Source organism: Raphanus sativus, chromosome 7, assembly GCF_000801105.2.
Source record: "Raphanus sativus cultivar WK10039 chromosome 7, ASM80110v3, whole genome shotgun sequence".
In the NCBI taxonomy this organism is placed as follows: Eukaryota; Viridiplantae; Streptophyta; class Magnoliopsida; order Brassicales; family Brassicaceae; genus Raphanus; species Raphanus sativus.
Genome location: NC_079517.1, coordinates 11,976,356 through 11,993,855, shown reverse-complemented (window position 1 = coordinate 11,993,855; position 17,500 = coordinate 11,976,356). Strand labels below are relative to the sequence as shown.

The 17,500-nt window shown below is 38.0% G+C and overlaps 4 protein-coding genes and 1 long non-coding RNA gene across 6 annotated transcripts; 2 read left to right on the top strand and 3 right to left on the bottom strand.

The window, feature by feature from the left end:
• Window positions 1-593: 593 nt before the first annotated feature.
• LOC108817361 (40S ribosomal protein SA) lies at window positions 594-2,374 on the top strand. Its single transcript, XM_018590025.2, has 5 exons — window positions 594-825; window positions 1,258-1,520; window positions 1,603-1,800; window positions 1,907-2,114; window positions 2,214-2,374. The coding sequence occupies exons 1-5, from the start codon at window positions 690-692 to the stop codon at window positions 2,282-2,284; spliced, it is 876 nt and encodes a 291-aa protein (XP_018445527.1). The 5' UTR covers window positions 594-689; the 3' UTR covers window positions 2,285-2,374.
• A 566-nt stretch (window positions 2,375-2,940) lies between these two features.
• Window positions 2,941-3,963, bottom strand: LOC108817362 (ethylene-responsive transcription factor ERF073-like). Its single transcript, XM_018590026.2, has one exon. It carries the CDS (start codon window positions 3,881-3,883, stop codon window positions 3,083-3,085), a length of 801 nt encoding a protein of 266 aa, XP_018445528.2. The 5' UTR covers window positions 3,884-3,963; the 3' UTR covers window positions 2,941-3,082.
• Window positions 3,964-5,418: 1,455 nt separating this feature from the next.
• Window positions 5,419-6,066, top strand: LOC108815387 (agamous-like MADS-box protein AGL15). The gene has a single exon (XM_018588008.2). It carries the CDS (start codon window positions 5,419-5,421, stop codon window positions 6,058-6,060), a length of 642 nt encoding a protein of 213 aa, XP_018443510.2. The 3' UTR covers window positions 6,061-6,066.
• A 2,599-nt stretch (window positions 6,067-8,665) lies between these two features.
• LOC108816797 (uncharacterized) lies at window positions 8,666-9,363 on the bottom strand. Its single transcript, XM_018589362.2, has 2 exons — window positions 8,948-9,363; window positions 8,666-8,830 (listed from the first exon to the last, which is right to left on the bottom strand). The coding sequence occupies exons 1-2, from the start codon at window positions 9,187-9,189 to the stop codon at window positions 8,767-8,769; spliced, it is 306 nt and encodes a 101-aa protein (XP_018444864.2). The 5' UTR covers window positions 9,190-9,363; the 3' UTR covers window positions 8,666-8,766.
• A 2,947-nt stretch (window positions 9,364-12,310) lies between these two features.
• On the bottom strand, window positions 12,311-17,375 carry LOC130497524 (uncharacterized). 2 transcript variants are annotated; one of them, XR_008936507.1, is made up of 8 exons: window positions 17,259-17,375; window positions 17,085-17,130; window positions 16,798-16,880; window positions 16,641-16,691; window positions 16,452-16,532; window positions 16,311-16,379; window positions 16,034-16,085; window positions 12,311-12,639 (listed from the first exon to the last, which is right to left on the bottom strand). It is a non-coding gene; the product is annotated as an uncharacterized LOC130497524 (long non-coding RNA). The 2 variants fall into 2 exon arrangements; XR_008936506.1 differs by having other exon boundaries at window positions 16,311-16,395; window positions 17,259-17,362.
• Window positions 17,376-17,500: the final 125 nt, after the last annotated feature.

Here is a 17,500-nt window from a genome sequence, read left to right as displayed (position 1 = left end):
GTTGAATAAAATATAAAAATATACTCACATTTAGAAAATCATGTCTTCACAAAGAATTATTATTTTTATTTTAAAATAGATTTATGGGGGCATAAATATATGTATTATCATATTTATGTATCTATGTAGGAATTACAATAGTTTTTTTGAATTTATATTGTTAAAAGATAAATTTTTTAAAAAATATTAGATATATTTCGATGACAGTATTTTTTTATTATTTAAAAATAAGCTTTATTAATATTCTTATTTTACTAACTTTAAAATGAAAAACCAAAATGTACAACTAATCAATGTTTTTCAAAAAACTAAAATCTACTGGAAAATCAAAAACCAAAAATCAAAAACTAAAAATAAAAGCTAAAAATTAGAAACCAAAATCCAAAATCTGGTAAAACAATCATCGCCTAAGTAATTTGAAGCTAACATAAATTATTCAACAGATAACCGACACATTTTTGTACAATTTGAACGAATCGAACCGAGCAAACCGAATTAACCTAAAATGAACCCGAACCTGCCTGGTCGAGGATAAAACAGACTTTACACAAACTAGGGTTTTGCTTGATATATAAACAGTCTCCTTCGCGGCTCTATAGTTTCCTCGCCTCTCTCGTGTGATTTACACTGCAAACGCGTACCTCGGCGATTAGGTCCCCGGCAAAGAAGAAGAAGAAGAGAGAAACAGAATGGCGACTCAAGGATCCGCACAGCTTTCCCAGAAGGAGGCTGACATCAAGATGATGTGCGCTGCTGAGGTTCACCTCGGAACCAAGAACTGCAATTACCAAATGGTGCGTTACGTCTTCAAGAGACGTAACGACGGTAATGCTCTTGTCTTTTCTTTAAGTGTTTCACTTATGTTTATATGCGCCGCCGCCACGGATCTAAACAGCTACTTACAATATAAATGCATCAGCGCTATAACTAGCCATAACTGTCATCATTTCGTGTATTAGTATGTCTAGATAAAAACTAAAGTACTGTTTTTTTTTGTGTTTGTGTCTACCGAGATTGGTTTCGGTGTGTATGAAGTAGTGAATAAAACATAGGTTTCATTTCATTACATTTAGTCTGAAGTTTGTGAACGCTTTGGTTGATGTCTGTACGGGTTGCAAGTGTTTTATTTTTATTTTTTGCTAATCTTGTTGAGTAATGTTTCTACATTTGTTTAAATGTGACCTTGAAGTCTTTGCTTTTATATGGTCTTAGTTTCTTCTCTCTTTGATTTTTGAAGTTTTTATTTTTCATTGTCAGGTATCTACATCTTTAACCTTGGCAAGACATGGGATAAGCTGATGATGGCTGCACGAGTTATCGTTGCTATTGAGAACCCACAAGACATCATTGTGCAGTCAGCTAGGCCCTATGGTCAGAGAGCTGTCTTGAAGTTCGCTCAGTACACTGGAGCCAATGCCATTGCTGGAAGGCACACTCCCGGTACCTTCACTAATCAGATGCAAACCTCATTCAGTGAGCCAAGGTTGTTGATTCTTACAGATCCTCGTACCGACCACCAGGTAAACTCAAAATGAGTCTTTTTTTTCTTTTCTTGATGGTTTTGTCTTTTAACTTTGGATCTTTCTGTTAATGTTGCTGCAGCCCATCAAGGAAGGTGCTTTGGGAAACATTCCAATCATCGCTTTCTGTGACACTGACTCTCCCATGAGGTTTGTTGACATCGGTATCCCCGCCAACAACAAGGGAAAGCACAGCATTGGGTGTCTTTTCTGGCTTCTTGCTCGCATGGTCCTTCAGATGCGTGGTACCATTCGCCCTGCTCAGAAGTGGGATGTCATGGTAAGAGGAGGAACATCCTTTTTTGAACTTGAAAAGGCTTTCACTGAAGTCTGTGATTCTTATTCCTGTTTGATGTGTGAATTCTTTATATGTTGGTTCTGTGCAGGTTGACCTGTTCTTCTACAGGGAGCCCGAAGAGGCTAAGCCAGAGGATGAGGATGAAGTTGCCCCTCAGGCAGAGTTTGGACTACCTGCTCCTGAGTATGGTGGTGAGCAATGGACCACTGCTGCCATCCCTGATGCTGCATGGCCAGGAGAAGCCCAGGCGCCAATCTCTGCTGCTCCTGCTGCTGCTTCTTGGAACGATTCCAGCGGTGAGTTTTTCTCCTGGAACCCTATTTTGGATCTCTGGATGTCTTAATCTACCATCTTGATTTTAATGGTTTGTTCTTTGTGTTTTTTTTTTTTTGCAGTTGCTCCAGCAGCAGAAGGTGGATGGGACGCGGCTGTGCCACCCACAACTGCAGCTGCTGGTTGGGAGTAAAGTTGATGACAATGGTCATGGACAATGTTTTTTTGGTTGCTGTTGGAATTGAAAGTGTTATGGAACCACAACTGTCTGTCTCTTTCAATCTTTTGACAAGACATTTAGTGAATTCTGTTTTGCTCCTTTTGTTTTGAATGGAATTTCAACTATATTTATCTCTTAAGTTTTGTTATAAATATAGTTTCTTAACTGAGTTTGCAACCATTTATTCCCGAAGTGAAGAACTTGATCTGGAGGTGTCTATCTAATAGCTTTTCATTCTAGCCAAACCTAGTTCATAGACACCTCCCCAAAGAGTTCTTATGTTCAGCAATAGAAACGGTTGAAGCCACTATCTGTTTCAGGTCTATTCTCAAAATTATGCCAGGCGTCATCACTAGTTCCATGTCATCCAATGGAGTGATGGTACGGATAGTTTACAGGTTGCTTCTCCTTTCCTCTGAATCAGCCGTGGAAGATTGAGACCTCGAAGTTCTTTCTGTGGATATGCTTTAAGCCTTTGGGGACTATGGAAGGATGAGAAATGAGCTCATCTATAAAGACGTTCACAGCAAGCTAGGTTAACGTTCCTTCCTCTACACTAAACGAGGTTACAAGTTTGGATCATATGTTCCGCAATGGCTACAGTCGCTAGGAGATATGGACAAGCTACAAAATTTAAGCTATTATACATTGACAAGGCAGAAGAATCACAGTTACAAGAGTCAATACACACAAGCAGAACAAGAATCTGACTTGTACAAATACAACACCAAACGACTCAAGATCATTTCATTAAGAGTACAAAAGAACCATTCAATACCAAAGATCCAAGACATCATCTCCCTCAAAGACACTGGTCATAGGTGTCGTGGACGACGAAGAACCACAGTTTGCCCCCTCCATAAACGGCATCTGGAAGAAACACTCCGTCTCTTTCTCAAAAGCAAGAAGCTCCTCCGAAAGCTGAGCATTCACGTCGTCACCTTCACCATCACCATCACAGCCCTTCTGTCTCTTCTCACCGCCCTTGATGGCTTCTTCAAGCCACTGTGTATCAACCTGAATCGTGTCCCCCTCCCACAGGCTACTACACGCCACTGCAACCTCCTCACGCTTCTCCTCTACCTTAACCTGAGGAGGCTGTTTTGAAGAAGAAGAAGAAGCTTTACGCTTTCTCGAAGGTGATTCGTTAGGGAAGTTGAGCTTAGCTTTGGCTCCACGGATCCTCTTAGCTTCAAGATCATAAGCCCTCGCAGCATCTTCTGCAGTGTTGAACGTCCCCAGCCAAACTCGAACTCCTTTTATCGGATCGCGAATCTCAGCCGCCCATCTTCCCCACGGACGCCTCCTGATTCCTCTGTACTCGCTACTCTTCTTCTTCTTCTTCTTCTTCTTCTTATTCTTCCTCGCATCTTCTTCGATGAATCCTCTTGCAGGCTTGGCCGTTGAGAATCCGTAGAATTCTTCGTTCTCCGACTCGAATTCTCCCTCGAAATCGTCGAGTGTCAAGTCAACGACGACGTCGTCGCGTCTCCAGGAGGAGGATTTTGAGGCTGACGATCTGCCGGATCGCGACGGCGTTATGTATTCGGAAATAACTGCTCCTCCGCACATTTTGAACGGTACAGTAAGTTTTCTAAAGTTTTTGGGTTTAATGTGTAATTTTCTCTGAAGGTGGTTTATGTTTTGATTACCGTCGTAGCACTCTTTTTATATGCAAAATGACCTTTGCGTCTTTGAATGACGCAATTGGGCCAAGTGGACATTTTACCAAATTTATGTTTTTTGTCCTTGCGTAGGTACATTACTTTGTCAATTTTAGAATATTTACAAGTTGGCCACTGTCGATCTATAATTGATCTGCATTTAGTTGAGTTAAATCGGGTTATTAAAATTTAAAATTCGATCTTATCTTTAATCATATCTTACATCAATGAATCGTATAGTTGAGCTACTTTTTATCACAATATATTTGGGTTTACTGACGGTGATTTCTATTTAGTTGTTGATTTTTCTTTTTTGGAATGAATTTGACCTAATATTGTGGCCAAGCTTATTATGGTATGGTATGTATGATCAAAAATATGATTAAAAAGCTTTAGAGATTTCTAAATAAAATCTACGAGTTATATATGTCTTAGTAAAATATTTTAAAATTGTTTATTCATGATTTTCCTTAAAATTTGTATTGTAAAGTTCCAAAGGTAATTAGTACATTTGCAACAATAATTTGTAGAAAAAATAATAAAATAATAAAACAAAAAATATATATAGTCCTTAATTACATCTATAACGTAAAATTTACGTTTTTTCTATCGTCAAAGTAAGACACTGGTTTGGCTTTGCTTTGCTTATTCAGGTCGACATGGTTGGTAAAAAAGTTTGTTTTGAGATTAGTTTAAAGTTTAAATCTTTGTGGAATAACTTTGTTGAAACATATAAGAGTTCTTAATTACAACTTGATATATATGTAACACATAAAAAGCAATCAATTATAGTGTAATACCAGTTGTTAGCCTAGCTATAGGGGTATATGCCGTTGTTGGCTATGTAATTTAATTGGGAAACCAGAAGTGGTCTCTAATACTGACTAATCGACCCATGGTTTCCTCCACTGATCATTCTAAAATCTAAATTAATCTATCAATCTTGCTTTGAATCTTTTTCAGAAAGATAATTAATGTTTATACCAGCTGTATATTACATATCTACTGTATTGTTGAGGGGTTAATTAAGGACTAACTGAGATACTGAGTGGGGGAACTTGATTAGAACGGTACCAATTAAGACTTGTGGTTGAACCTTTCACGTGGAACCCCTTTGGAGTATGTATATACATTGATATGCATATATTTGATTGGTTATATATCATTAATCTTAATTAGTTTTTATCAACGAGTAGTAAAACAGAATGTGGTAAGTATATCTCGTAAATCAGGGAAACGATATCACAAAACTTAATTAGATTAAGAAAAAAAAAACTAACATCGATTTTTATGGAATCATGCATTCAATATACCACAATTAACATCAATGATGAAGAAGCATCACTTCCTTATTTACGTAAAAACAATATACATAAGCATAAAACGGGATACCTACTCAAAGAAAACTTGTGATCTCATACGTCTTTCATTCTTGTCGCCGATATGGAGGATGGAGAAGCATCATCCACCGCTTGCTTTCGTTTCAAGGAACAGAAGCCCATGCAAAACCCTAAGCTGACGCCGAAGCAACGAAAAGAGACAAAACAACAAAACCCTAAAACCACCAAAGGTCGACAGAAGATAGAGATCAAGGAGATCAAAGAGGAGAATCGAAGGCAAGTGACGTTTTCAAAACGCCGAACCGGGCTTTTCAAAAAAGCGGCCGAGCTAAGCGTCCTCTGCGGCGCACAGATTGGTATCATAACGTTTTCACGTTGCGAAAGGATATACGCGTTTGGTAACGTGAACACACTCATCGAAAGTTACTTGCGTAAGACTCCGGTGATGCTAAGGTCTCATTACGGCGGTGATGTGGCAACCGGAGGAGCGGACGGAGATGGTAAGATGTGGTGGGAGAGGGAGGTGGAAAGCGTGCCGGAGGAAGAGATGGATGAGTACATGAAGGGGTTGAATGTTTTAAGGGAGAATTTGTGGGCAAGGATCTGCGAGATGGGTGGTGATCCAACGGTCCAGGTGAATGCTCAGGTATGTGAAGATCTGATGGCTCCGGTTAACTGGAAAATGACGGATGAAAATCTGACAGTTAGGAGTGATCTAGGTCAAGCAGGTTACGATGGATATTAAGGCTTTGCGGGCGGTTCAGTTTATGTCTCAAAACCATAGACAAGAAAGAGTGCAAATGATCATTTTCCATTATCTTCTAAAATAGTAGTAAGATCTTAGAGAACTATCAAATTTAACCATTTTGTTATTCTATTTGTGGTTTACATTAACAATTTGGTTGAGTTTTTAATAGTGTTTTGAAGTTAGTATGTCATCAATCTTGAATTTAAGCAGCTTCAAAGTAGAGTTTTCAATTAGTATATGAGAGGTTATTTTGAAATTATGACACACATATTATAAGGAAAACCAAAGATTAGTTGCGAGATTATAAGGGACGAAAGATTAAAAATGAATTTTTGAAGTGGAAACGTATGATATAAAAGTGTGATTATATAAGCTAGATGATAATTTTCAAAAAAAATCACATCAATGGAAGACTAATCAAAATTAAATTAATCTATGAATCAAGTTCAGTTCAATTCAACTGCTAAACTGTTTAGCCAAGTCACAAGGGCCTGATTAAACAAACATAGACGCTTCACAAGAGATTGATCACAATTTCTACAGGTCATTGAGCTAATCTTCAAGGGGCACAGTGCTTTCTTCATCACGGAACTGGTCCATGAAGCTCTGTGGAACTCTTTGAGACGATTCACTCTAGCCGGAACCTTGTCTTCTTTAGCGAAGATTGTGCATCTGAAGCGCTATGTTCCAGGAACCCAACCAAAGTCAATGCAAAAACGCACACAGCCTCAGTAGTTTAAAAGACATTCAATTCTTTCCATTCTGTGAAGGATTTGTTTCTGTTTACCTGTTCGAAGCCAGAACCAGGGACAACAACTACACAGTCTACACCAGTGGCATTAAGAAGGCGTTTGCAGTATAAGCATCTGGTGCTGTGTTTACAGCCTCTACAGCTTCAGTAGTCTTTCTAGGAAGATTAATCCGAGGAAGTAGATACGTCGCCTCCTTCAGCTCTGTTACATGTTACACCTTCCAAGCTGTTAAGAGCCTCTTCAATAGTCTGAACATACATTGTTCAAGCTTATGAACATATACACAAAGAGACTGGAAATATTGTCTTCCTAGGGTTAATGAAATCTCTTGACTAACCTTTGCATGCTTAGCCATTGAATAGAGAATACCATCTCTTTCTACCATGTATGAGTCATAAGAGTCGTCTCCAGGCTGATCAAAAATATAAAAGACTGATTATTACATAATGTCCAGTCCCCGTCCTATTGCTTCATCAAAGATAGTACGGAACCTAAGCAGAAAAAAAGACAGTCAAAAGAAAGATGGTCCCAATTGATTGTTCCATAATGCTTAAATGAACATACCAGAGATCCACCGTGGAGGGAAATTGAAGCAGAGTACAATGAATACTGAGGAATAAGGAAGATGATTCTATCATTCTCTGAGCTTAAGATAAGCTGCATCATCATGTGAACCCTTCACAAAAAAGACTCACTTTATCACTTAGCAAAATAAGCCTTTTAAAAGAACTTGTTACTATGTATGAGTTTATGTTTTGACTGTTTACTGCAGGACTTGTACCATCAGTCAAGAAAATATCATTTGGATCAGCAGGGAAAACCATCACAGGATTTGATTCCAGCTGGAATTATATCACGTAATCCCTTGATACCCTGAGGCAAAACCATCATTCAGCAACATAAGGTTCAAGACTTTCTTTAACTAGACCAAGATGAGTAGTGATGACAAACCTGGCTGTGACTGTAAGCACCAGTTTCTCTTCCGGGAATCTCATCCAAAATTTTCCATGCTCGGTCAATTGATATTTCAGACTTGAACAAGGTAAACTCAGGTGTTGTGGCTTCTCTGGTAGCGGTTAGCCAAAAGCTTCAGAGGCGTGCAACATAAGTTTTTCACAGAAATTTACTTCTTTACTTCTTTTTAAAAAAATGTTCTAAGATAATTGTAGCTAATTTTACAGTGTTGTGAAGCTACTAATGCTGTGAGAAGAGCAGTGACCTACCGATGTAACAATGTGGATCGGGTTGGACTTGTGGATCGAACTCTAATACCATGTTAAGTTAAAACCAATTAATGATAAAAGCAGTGACCATCTATCTTGTATATTGCTTAGAATTTATTCTAACTACCGATGTGGGATACTTTGTATCTAATACTACCTTGGTTGCCAAGATAAGTCTCCATGGGAATGGGCACCTGGTGCAAAGACGCGTGTTGATCCTTCAATATACGTATTTTCAAGTTTTGTAAGGTATGTTTCCTTTTCTTCTTGTGTTTACAAAACAGTTTCATTGGATTTAACTTCCAAGTTTGTCTGTTCATGCACGTTCACAGTATTTTCCTAACTTTTTCTCAGTTCTCAGAAAATCTTATACAGCCATGCATAACAAGCTTTTAGTTCTATGACACTCTTTTTGGCGAGATAACTTGAAAAATTGGGCGTTCAAATAGAGTTCTTATTCTATCATATGTTCACTTACCTTGTTTTCTCTAATTTTTTAAGTTAAAAGCTTTTCTGGCTAGATCTACCCTCAAATGAATCCTAGCAAAAATAGTATTTTGGTATTACATTCCAAACGAACTTAATAAGGTCTAAGCCAAGTCTAGGAACTGTAACAATATCAAACTTATAAGATGGTTTCTTATGCTTCAATTATATTACAGCTTCTAGAAACAAGTTAAGCTGTTCTACACACACACACAAAAGAGGACTACAGAGAAAAAATGGATCTATGGTTCTCTTTCTGTGGTGCTCTGTTTTCTACTCCCTCCTACATCTTTGAGGGGACAGTTCCTGGTTCAAAAAAAAAACAATCTTGGTGTCAATCAACTGTACATTCACAAAGAGATATGTGAAAACCATTTGACATGTGTAAACATTGAAAACTGATTGGTGTGGTTTTGACTTTACTTGTTGTTTATAGGGTTAGAGCCCCTCCTTGGTATTCTCCGGAAGCTATCTTTTTCACCTCTTGGAGACTCTTCTTTTGTCTCCTTGTTTATCTGCAAATCTCTCACAGCTTTACCAGAAGCTATATCCATGGAAGCTGGCGCCATCTGCCGACCCTCTACATTATTCTTGCTGCTACAAAAAGCTAGAAGTAGCAGAATCAGAGCTGTAGAAGTTGACACCGATGTATGGAACATCTTCATTGTGAATACTCCTTTTTGATCTGTTTTTATATTGGAGATTTTAGGTTGTTCTGTTTCTGAGGCTGCAGCTGAGGAAACTTTTGGTTAGCTAAACTATGTTTGAGTTTGAAAAAAAAAAAAAGAGATTGAAACTCTTGTTGCTTTGTAGATTGTATTATTGTTCTAAGAGACATTTTGGGATCTAATCACGTGATCTAGTTTGACTGATGTGCCAATAATTTTTATTGTTCTACACGACTTGTGTTTCAGATGGTGAGGATATCTTCTTTAATCTAATGATTTCAGATTAGTCCTCACATACACATGCAAAAACATTCATTCACGCGTATTCACTGATGATTAATTAGCCGTCGCTGATTAACAGCTCAGGTCTTTAAAATAATCATCAACTGCTTTTTTGTTCTTTTCTAAATATAAGCTTTGAAGAGAAGAAAGAAAAACAGTGAAGACAAATATCTAACTGGTTTAGTTATGCAGTACAAAAGACCAAAATACAATTGCTGTTAGTTTTCTTCGTTTTGTTTTATACCAACCGCTTGCTAGTTCTCTTGTCTTGTTTATGGTGAGCTCACTGTAGTTCTAGAGTTTTGCTTCTTGATGAATTTCATAGTTCATGCCTGATATCATATGGTTTGAGGAGTGAAGATTGAAAACTGTTTGGTGAGGTTTTGACTTTGCTTATTGTTTACAGGACTGGAGCCAGTCCTTGGGTAGCAAGCTATGTTTGAGTTACAAAAAGGAAGAGAGATTGAAACTCTTATTGTTATATAATTGTTTTTTTTTTGAAAAAATTGTTATATAATTGTTCTAAGTAACCTTTGGGATCTAATCACGTGGTCTAGTTATGACTGCGGTGCCAATAGTTTTAATTTTTCCAAATTGTGTTTCAGATGGTGAGCATATTAGTTCTCACGTTTATACACATGCATACACATTTTTTTTCTTTATTAATATATGAATACACATTCATTCACCCGTATTTGACATGAAGGTTTATGTGATTCAGCTGAGGACCATGTGATACACCACGTGGTTACTAACGATGTTTCTAATAGTATGAGTTAAAGTCCAAAGAGAAGAAAATTTGCAGGTTAACAGCTCACTATTTACAATAACAATCACTCACTGTTTCTTTACAGTTGTAAGCTCACTTCTTGTTAATGAGCTTTTCAGTTTGTCTTCTTCTAGATTAGGCCATGTTCGTTTATACATCTGTCAACTCCATCTAAATGATCCACCTATGTGATCCATCCAAATGATCTATATGGATGTAGTTTAACTATGTTCGTTTCTCTATCCAGATAGAACATCTAGATAGACCATCTAGATGAGTTTATGTTCGTTTATGCATCTATATATATATTTGGATGAGTTTAATAAACATATGACTTATATATTCTTATTTTGATTTAACTAATATAATCTTATGTTCAATTATATTGGGATTTTTCGGTTTTGGCAAAAATTGCATTTTTCTGGTTTTGACGGAAAATTGCATTTTTCGATTTTTGGCAGGAAATTGCATTTTTCGAGTTTTCCAGGAAATTATGTTTACCGGTTTTGGTCAGAAATTATGTTTTTCGATTTTAACGGGAAATTGTGTGTTTCTGATTTTGGCGAGAAAATATATTTTTCAGTTTTAGCGAGAAATTGCGTTTTTCCGGTTTTAGCGGGAAATTACGTTTTCCAGGTTTGGCGGGAAATTACGTTTTTCTGGTTTTATCGAGAAATTGTGTTTTCTCGGTTTTGCCAGGAAATTGCGTTTTCTCGGTTTTGTCAGGAAATTGCATTTTGACGATTTTGGCGAGAAATTGCGTTTTCTCGGTTTTAGTGAGAAATTTCATTTTTTCGGTTTTGGCGGGAAATTGAGTTTTTTTTTTGTTTTGGCGAAAATTTGCATTTTTCGGTTTTCAAGGAAATTTTCATTTTTCTAGTTTTGCCGGGAAATTGTGTTTTTTTTTTGTTTTGCATGGAAAATTTGTTTTTCTGCTTTTGTCAGTAAATTGTGTTTTTCTTGTTTTGCAAGGAAATTGCGTTTTTTGGTTTTGCAGGAAAATTGTGTGTTTTCGTTTTTTGGCGAAAAATTATGTTTTCTGGTTTTGGCGAAAATTGCGTTTTTCGGTTTTGGTGGGAAATCACATTTTTGGGTTTTGACGAAAAATTGCATTTTCAGTTTTAACAAAAAATGTGTTTTATGATTTCGACGGAATTTTTTTTGGTGAAAACTCACCTTCACCCTCATTCATATACTCCGCGAAAAGATCACTTTCATTTGGGTGAGAATTTAAGGTGAGTTTTCACAAATGCAGTTGAGTGATCCATCTGGATGTAACATTTTAATTCACAAAACGAATATCAATTTGCATCGTCACCTAGATGGATCAACTGGATAAGCAAACGAACATCACCTAAGATTCTATGGTTTAACATTGCAATAGTTTTTGTTAGTGTAGTTAAGCTTCCTGTAATAATTTGATGTCTATTAATCTCAGAAGTTGATTAGAGAGCAATATAAGACTTTTTGTTGACCCCAGTCAGGCAAAAGCTTTGGAATAATATATAAGATGATATTTACTTGGATAACAGCGAAAGCTATCACACACATAAAGGTAATACGAGCCGAGACCACTACGTAGTTTGAGATTTTCAGGCGATCTTTTTATGCAGCTAATCTAATCACACAATCTTCAAGGATCAACAGAAGAAGAAGCATCAGAGTTTGCGCTTCTACCAATGCTACAAGAGATTCGCATGTCTCTGCTTAGAAACCTCCTCAATGACCTCAAACTCGTTGTCATTGGAGACTTTGGTTCTTTCTCTTCAACAATAAACCTCACTGATGATGATAAAGATGGTACATTTTGACTTCTAGTTGTGGAATCATTGATATCTAGTACAACATCATCTTGACTCTGTGAAGTACCATCTTCTTGAGAGCCAGCATTGGTGTTTCCTGTACTAAACCCATTTTGGTGACCGCATGCCAAGACATTGGTGGGGAAATCCCGAGAAGAGTCGGGAAAAACACTTGAAGTTTGAGACTAAGCATCAGCTGCATTGTCAGAAACTTGTTCGATTATCTTTGAGCTAACTTCCAATACACTCAACATGGAAGCTGGGATTACACTTTGGAAGCAGCCAAGCTTTGTGTAAGTTATGGGCCTCAGTCATTTAGTCTCTAAGCCCAAAATCAAGTCCATTAGCTAATCCAAGTCGGCAACATCTTTTCCGTATATAAGAAGACACAAGACGTTCAAAGAAAGTAATCTAATTGAGGTTCACGGCATGGTGCCGTAATGGCACGAGAGCTAAGGAGTCTTCAAAGAGTATAGAGAACAAGAGAATATCAAAGAGAGAAGAAGATGATCTTCATAGAAAGTGGGAGTTCGAGTCTCCACCTTTAGTGTTCTTCCCATTGTCTTTGTTATTGTTTCTCTTTAAGCCTTGTACCTGAAACACAAAGAAAACGCTGGTTAGTGCGTTGTGTAAACCTTTGATAAGATAGTGGATGTTTGTGGGAGGAGGTTCCCACACGAGATGTACCCTTGCGGAGGGGAACTCGTTAAATCTTGGTGTCAAAGTTACTTTAAGTTTGTGTTTAAACCGTGAAGAATCAACATGGCTATGTGTGATTCAAAGTTAAGATCCTTACAAGTGGTATCAGAGCTTTGGCTAAGGTGTTCACGGATCAGGAGAGGTACAAAGGCTCAAGGAACAGGAAGGTTCTGTCCTGCAACTAACCAACAAACCGTGAGACTGGTTTTGTTATTTTTGTGATGGAGGATATCACAAGGTTTCAGATTGGTTTTATGGTAAAGACAGACTAAGAGCCGTTGGCTTAAGGTCTAGGTTATTTTCACAATCAGTCAACAACTTCATGTCTCAAATCTGGAGGAGAGTACGTCTATTTCCGCTGCAATCACAAAGGAGCTTTGTGATGACATGTTGACGTTTGCTCAGTGAGACTTTGTTCTGCAATTCTGGAGGTTAAAATCTGGTTTGAACACAAGATCTGTATGCAAGCTTTACAGAAGAATTTGATCAAGATACAGCGCTGGTTTTCTATGACAATTCTGAGTGAAGAACGGTGGTAAAGGGATTGATACAAGTGGTGTTCAAGTATATCAAAATCAGCTGTGGGGAATGGAGTGAATAGGACTGGGGGACGCCTTAGTTCCTAAATCTCTATGTGTGTTAATGGCTGGTCTGATATACATGGTAAGGTTTTATGGATTCTGAGAAAGGGACAGCAGATGAAGTCGAGATTTAAAGTCGTGAAATCTGTTTGATTAAAAACAGTGTTCTTAATCTGAAGGTTTCAGTTTTATGGGAAAGATTTTGAGAGGGCAACATGAAGGTTATAAGTCTCGGTTTTGAGGGTATTGGTTCAAGAAGATGTCAAGATGCTTGCCCAGGTATGATGATTAAGGTATCTAATCATTGGAAGTCAAGTGGAAACAAAGTTGAAAGGAAACCTCAAGAAGAATCTGATGGAGAAGAATCAGAAGTTGCTTAGTTTACAATCCAATGGTTCTGTTGTAACAAGTTCTACTTGTGGGAACAACAAAAGATTTTCTTACACGTGAGGTGGAGAATAATTGTTAAATAATCAAGTAGGAGTTACAATTATATCAACAAGAAGTTTCAGGAAGGGACTTGGCAGAAAAAAAAAATTGCTAACATAAATTAGCAAAGGTGGTTACCATAAGGAGGCTACATGAAGTTATTTGGTAACAAGTAGCTGGAGGCTACAAACTAGTGAAGTATTGCAGGCTGTTTTAATTATTGGACTCGAGATCTCAGGTTACTACTTTAGATGCATCAAGGAGGTTTTCACTAGTCCACAATGTGAAACATGCTAAGATTCAGCAAGTGAGATATTGCACGAGATCTGATAGTCTGATTATACTATCGAGGAAGAGTTCAGGGAGTCAAGAGTAAACTCTAAGAGGCCAAATCTAATGGTTAAAAGCAGATTTGGAAATACTTCAATGGTAGCATAGTTCTTGGTGGTTCTCTTTAAAAGAGATGTTGATTAGTGTGTGCACACTGAGCGGGATGTCTAAAGGGATGACAGCTCCTGGTTTTAGATCACACTAAGGTTATCAGTCACACAAGTCATACGGCAACGAGGTGGAGCTGTCGTCTATAAGAGACGTTTCTTAACGGATTACGTTCCAGGTGGAGCTATTGATAGTTTCAGGGAAAGGAGTGTATTAAGAAACTGTCCTGGGTATTTCAGATTAACAAGTTTGTTCTGATCTGAGTTGTTTCAGTAAGCTTCAAAGAATGAAAGTTTAACGTGGATCATTCACTGAAATATACAAAGCTGATGGCTGGAGAGTGTGTATAGAAATCCAAGAATGGTAAAGGAGTGAACAAGGTTAAAAATTGTTTCACTAGGAAATACAAGTTGCTGGATACATGATCAGTATGGGCTGCTGAATGTTTAAGCTTAGATAAAGAAGATGAAGTATTTAAAGGAAGGGTAAACAGCCAAGATGACAGAGAAATCTGCAGGTTCTTAGCAGAATTTCGGCTCATGGTTATTCACTTCAAGTTATGACATGTTGCTCGTATTGTCAAGTTTGACAGGATCTTTATCAAGCCTATAGAAGCAACGAGGAGAAAGATTCTATGAAAGAACACATATGAAAAAAGGACAAATGCGGGTTTGAGTTCTGCATTTAGAGCTAACTAATGAAAGACTTGGTTGTATCAGTTTGCATCGGGGAAAGTATGTGGACAGCTTCTCAGGAAAAGCAATTGCAAAGGTATACAAGAGGAGCTGAGCGTGTTCTAGAATCTAGACATCTAAGAAAAGATGTAATGCATGATTTGATGATATGCATTGGTAAGACTAGACTTGTTTTTTCTTTTGGCATCACAAGAAGAAAATTAAGGAGATTTTCAGACGACAAAAGTAGAAGGAAATTCACGTGAGGAAAAATCAATTCAAAGACATGTCATAGGGTATTGATGAATCAGAAGGAGTTCTACTGGAAATTCCAAAGACTGTTGTGATGCAAGCACCAAAATTTTTTTTTGGGTGGATTCACCGATACAAGCAACATGTATTGTGTGGAACAGGTTTTACAGTTGAAGAAAGTCTGTCGCAAGCTTAAGAGTGATAGACAATGGCTGTAACGAGGAAGTTTCAGGTGTCATGGTTCAGCCATTGACAAGAGACTATTCTTTTCTAGTGGTGATGACCTACTGGTATGGGGTTTATTTTGTTAACTCTACAAGCTGAATGAGCGGTTGTGTCGAAAGTCTTCCCCACAAGTTTTAGTTTGGAGGCGTGTTCCATCAGTGACGGTGGCGGTACAAGAAATATTCAGGGGTTGTGGTTGTATCTCTACTAGTAATGATTACCTACTGGTAAATGGGTTTTGTTTAAACTTTACAAGCTGAATGGGTGGTTGTGTCGAAAGTCTTCCCTACGGTTTAGTTTGGAGGCGTGTTCCATCAGTGATGGTGGCGGTATAAGAAATAATTCAGACTATGGTTGTTTAAACAAAAGGCAGCAAGTTCAATCTCGGGGTTTTCTAAGTGCAATGGTTATTGACTAAGATGCATTTTAGAGATTGTTTGCAAGGAGAATCAGAGATTGTTTCCTAGTGAAACAGGTATTGTTCAAGGGTTTACTGCAGTTGATTCAAGGTTTTTTTTATTCTAAGATAAGCGCACATCAAAAGAATCGAAGAACAAAGGGAATCAAGATGCAAAGGGCTACGGTTTAATTCAATCACTAACATATTTATGGCAGAAACTAAAGTCATGAAAAGGCTAAGTGATTGGTTATTCTAAGCGAAAATCAGTGTCTACAGGATTGAGAAGTTACCTTTTAGGCATCCGGAGCCGTGGTGAGGTAAACTTGATTCCAGGTGGAGCAGCTGATAAAAAAAAGATTCAAGCGAAGCAGGTTCTGTAAGATTACATAAAGACACCAGAAGGATGAGAGAAGGTCGGTTTTCTTTTTTCAGAAGAATTTGACATCAGAAAAAAATTGAAGTTTATGGTCTTGAGAAAGTTTGACGTCAAATGGGCAACTAAGACTGGCATGGGAAAATCATAGGAGACATATATAGCATAAGACTCAAGTGTTATGAAGTTATTACCTGAGGTCAACGAGACAGTTGAAGAACATGGGATGTTCATCGGAGAAACTATTTACGGCAGACGTTGTCCTGCAAATGTACAAGTCTGGACTTATTTCTTCAGGTGTTTTGTCCAAGGGTAGGAAAATAATGTGAAGTTACCAGACATGTAAGAGAAGATTGTGCTCTTCTCGGAATTGTAGCCATGAAAGGGAATTGGATCAATGGTTTCAGGTGGAGTACCTGTGGAAGAAACCATGAGATTCAATTAAGGTTCTTTCTCACAGGTTATATGATAATCAGAAGAGAGAAAAATGGCTAGGATGAATGACATATGGTTCAACAGGTTACCCCAAGTAATCAAAGGAGTCGGATGCGTTATTCATGTGTAGAGCCAGAAATCTGAATATCAGTAAATGGTGTCAAAATGTTTTACAGAAGGAAGTCTCAGAAAAGTTCAATACGAGTCAGTCATGAAAGAGACAGACATGAGTCGTTTAAGGGTTACCTGAGGTTGCAGAAGCCAACAGTGTCGGAGATTGACATTGGAGGATGTAACGGCTAGTTAAAATTACATCCGGGATCAACTATCTGAAAGATCAAAGGGAAGCAAAATTATTGTCAGCATTGATTCAAGCTGAAATCACTGCTGGGTTGAGATGCATCAGGTTGGTTATTGGAAAATCTCTCAAGGTCGAGGGTGACAGAAGAATTGCAAGAGGTTGAGTGACATATGGCTGGAGATCGATCCATGGTCACGATCATCAGAAGAAGCTTAAAGGAAAGGTTTTGTACCTTTAATGGTGAAGTTTCAGAGCATCAATTGTCACCAGATATGAGGCTGCAGAGAAAGCGTATTAATCACATTGAGGAAGAAGGTTCGAGAGAGGCCACGACAAGTATCTCGTGGGAAGTGGCAAATTGCCGGAATCAGAAAAGAATCTAAGGGAAGAGAAATAGAAACGTAACTGGTTGAGGCTGCGGTCAGCCTCGTCGGAGAAGCTGTCGGAGGACATGGAGGAATGGAAATTGCTTCGTCTTTGCCGTCAAGAAAGAAGTTCGGTCTGTGTTACGACAAGGCAGATTGTCGTGATTGGAAGAGAGACAGTGGATAAATGGACTAGGCCCAAGGTGGAGATTGTAAGTTATGGGCCTCAGTCATTTAGTCTCTAAGCCCAAAATCAAGTCCATTAGCTAATCCAAGTCGGCAA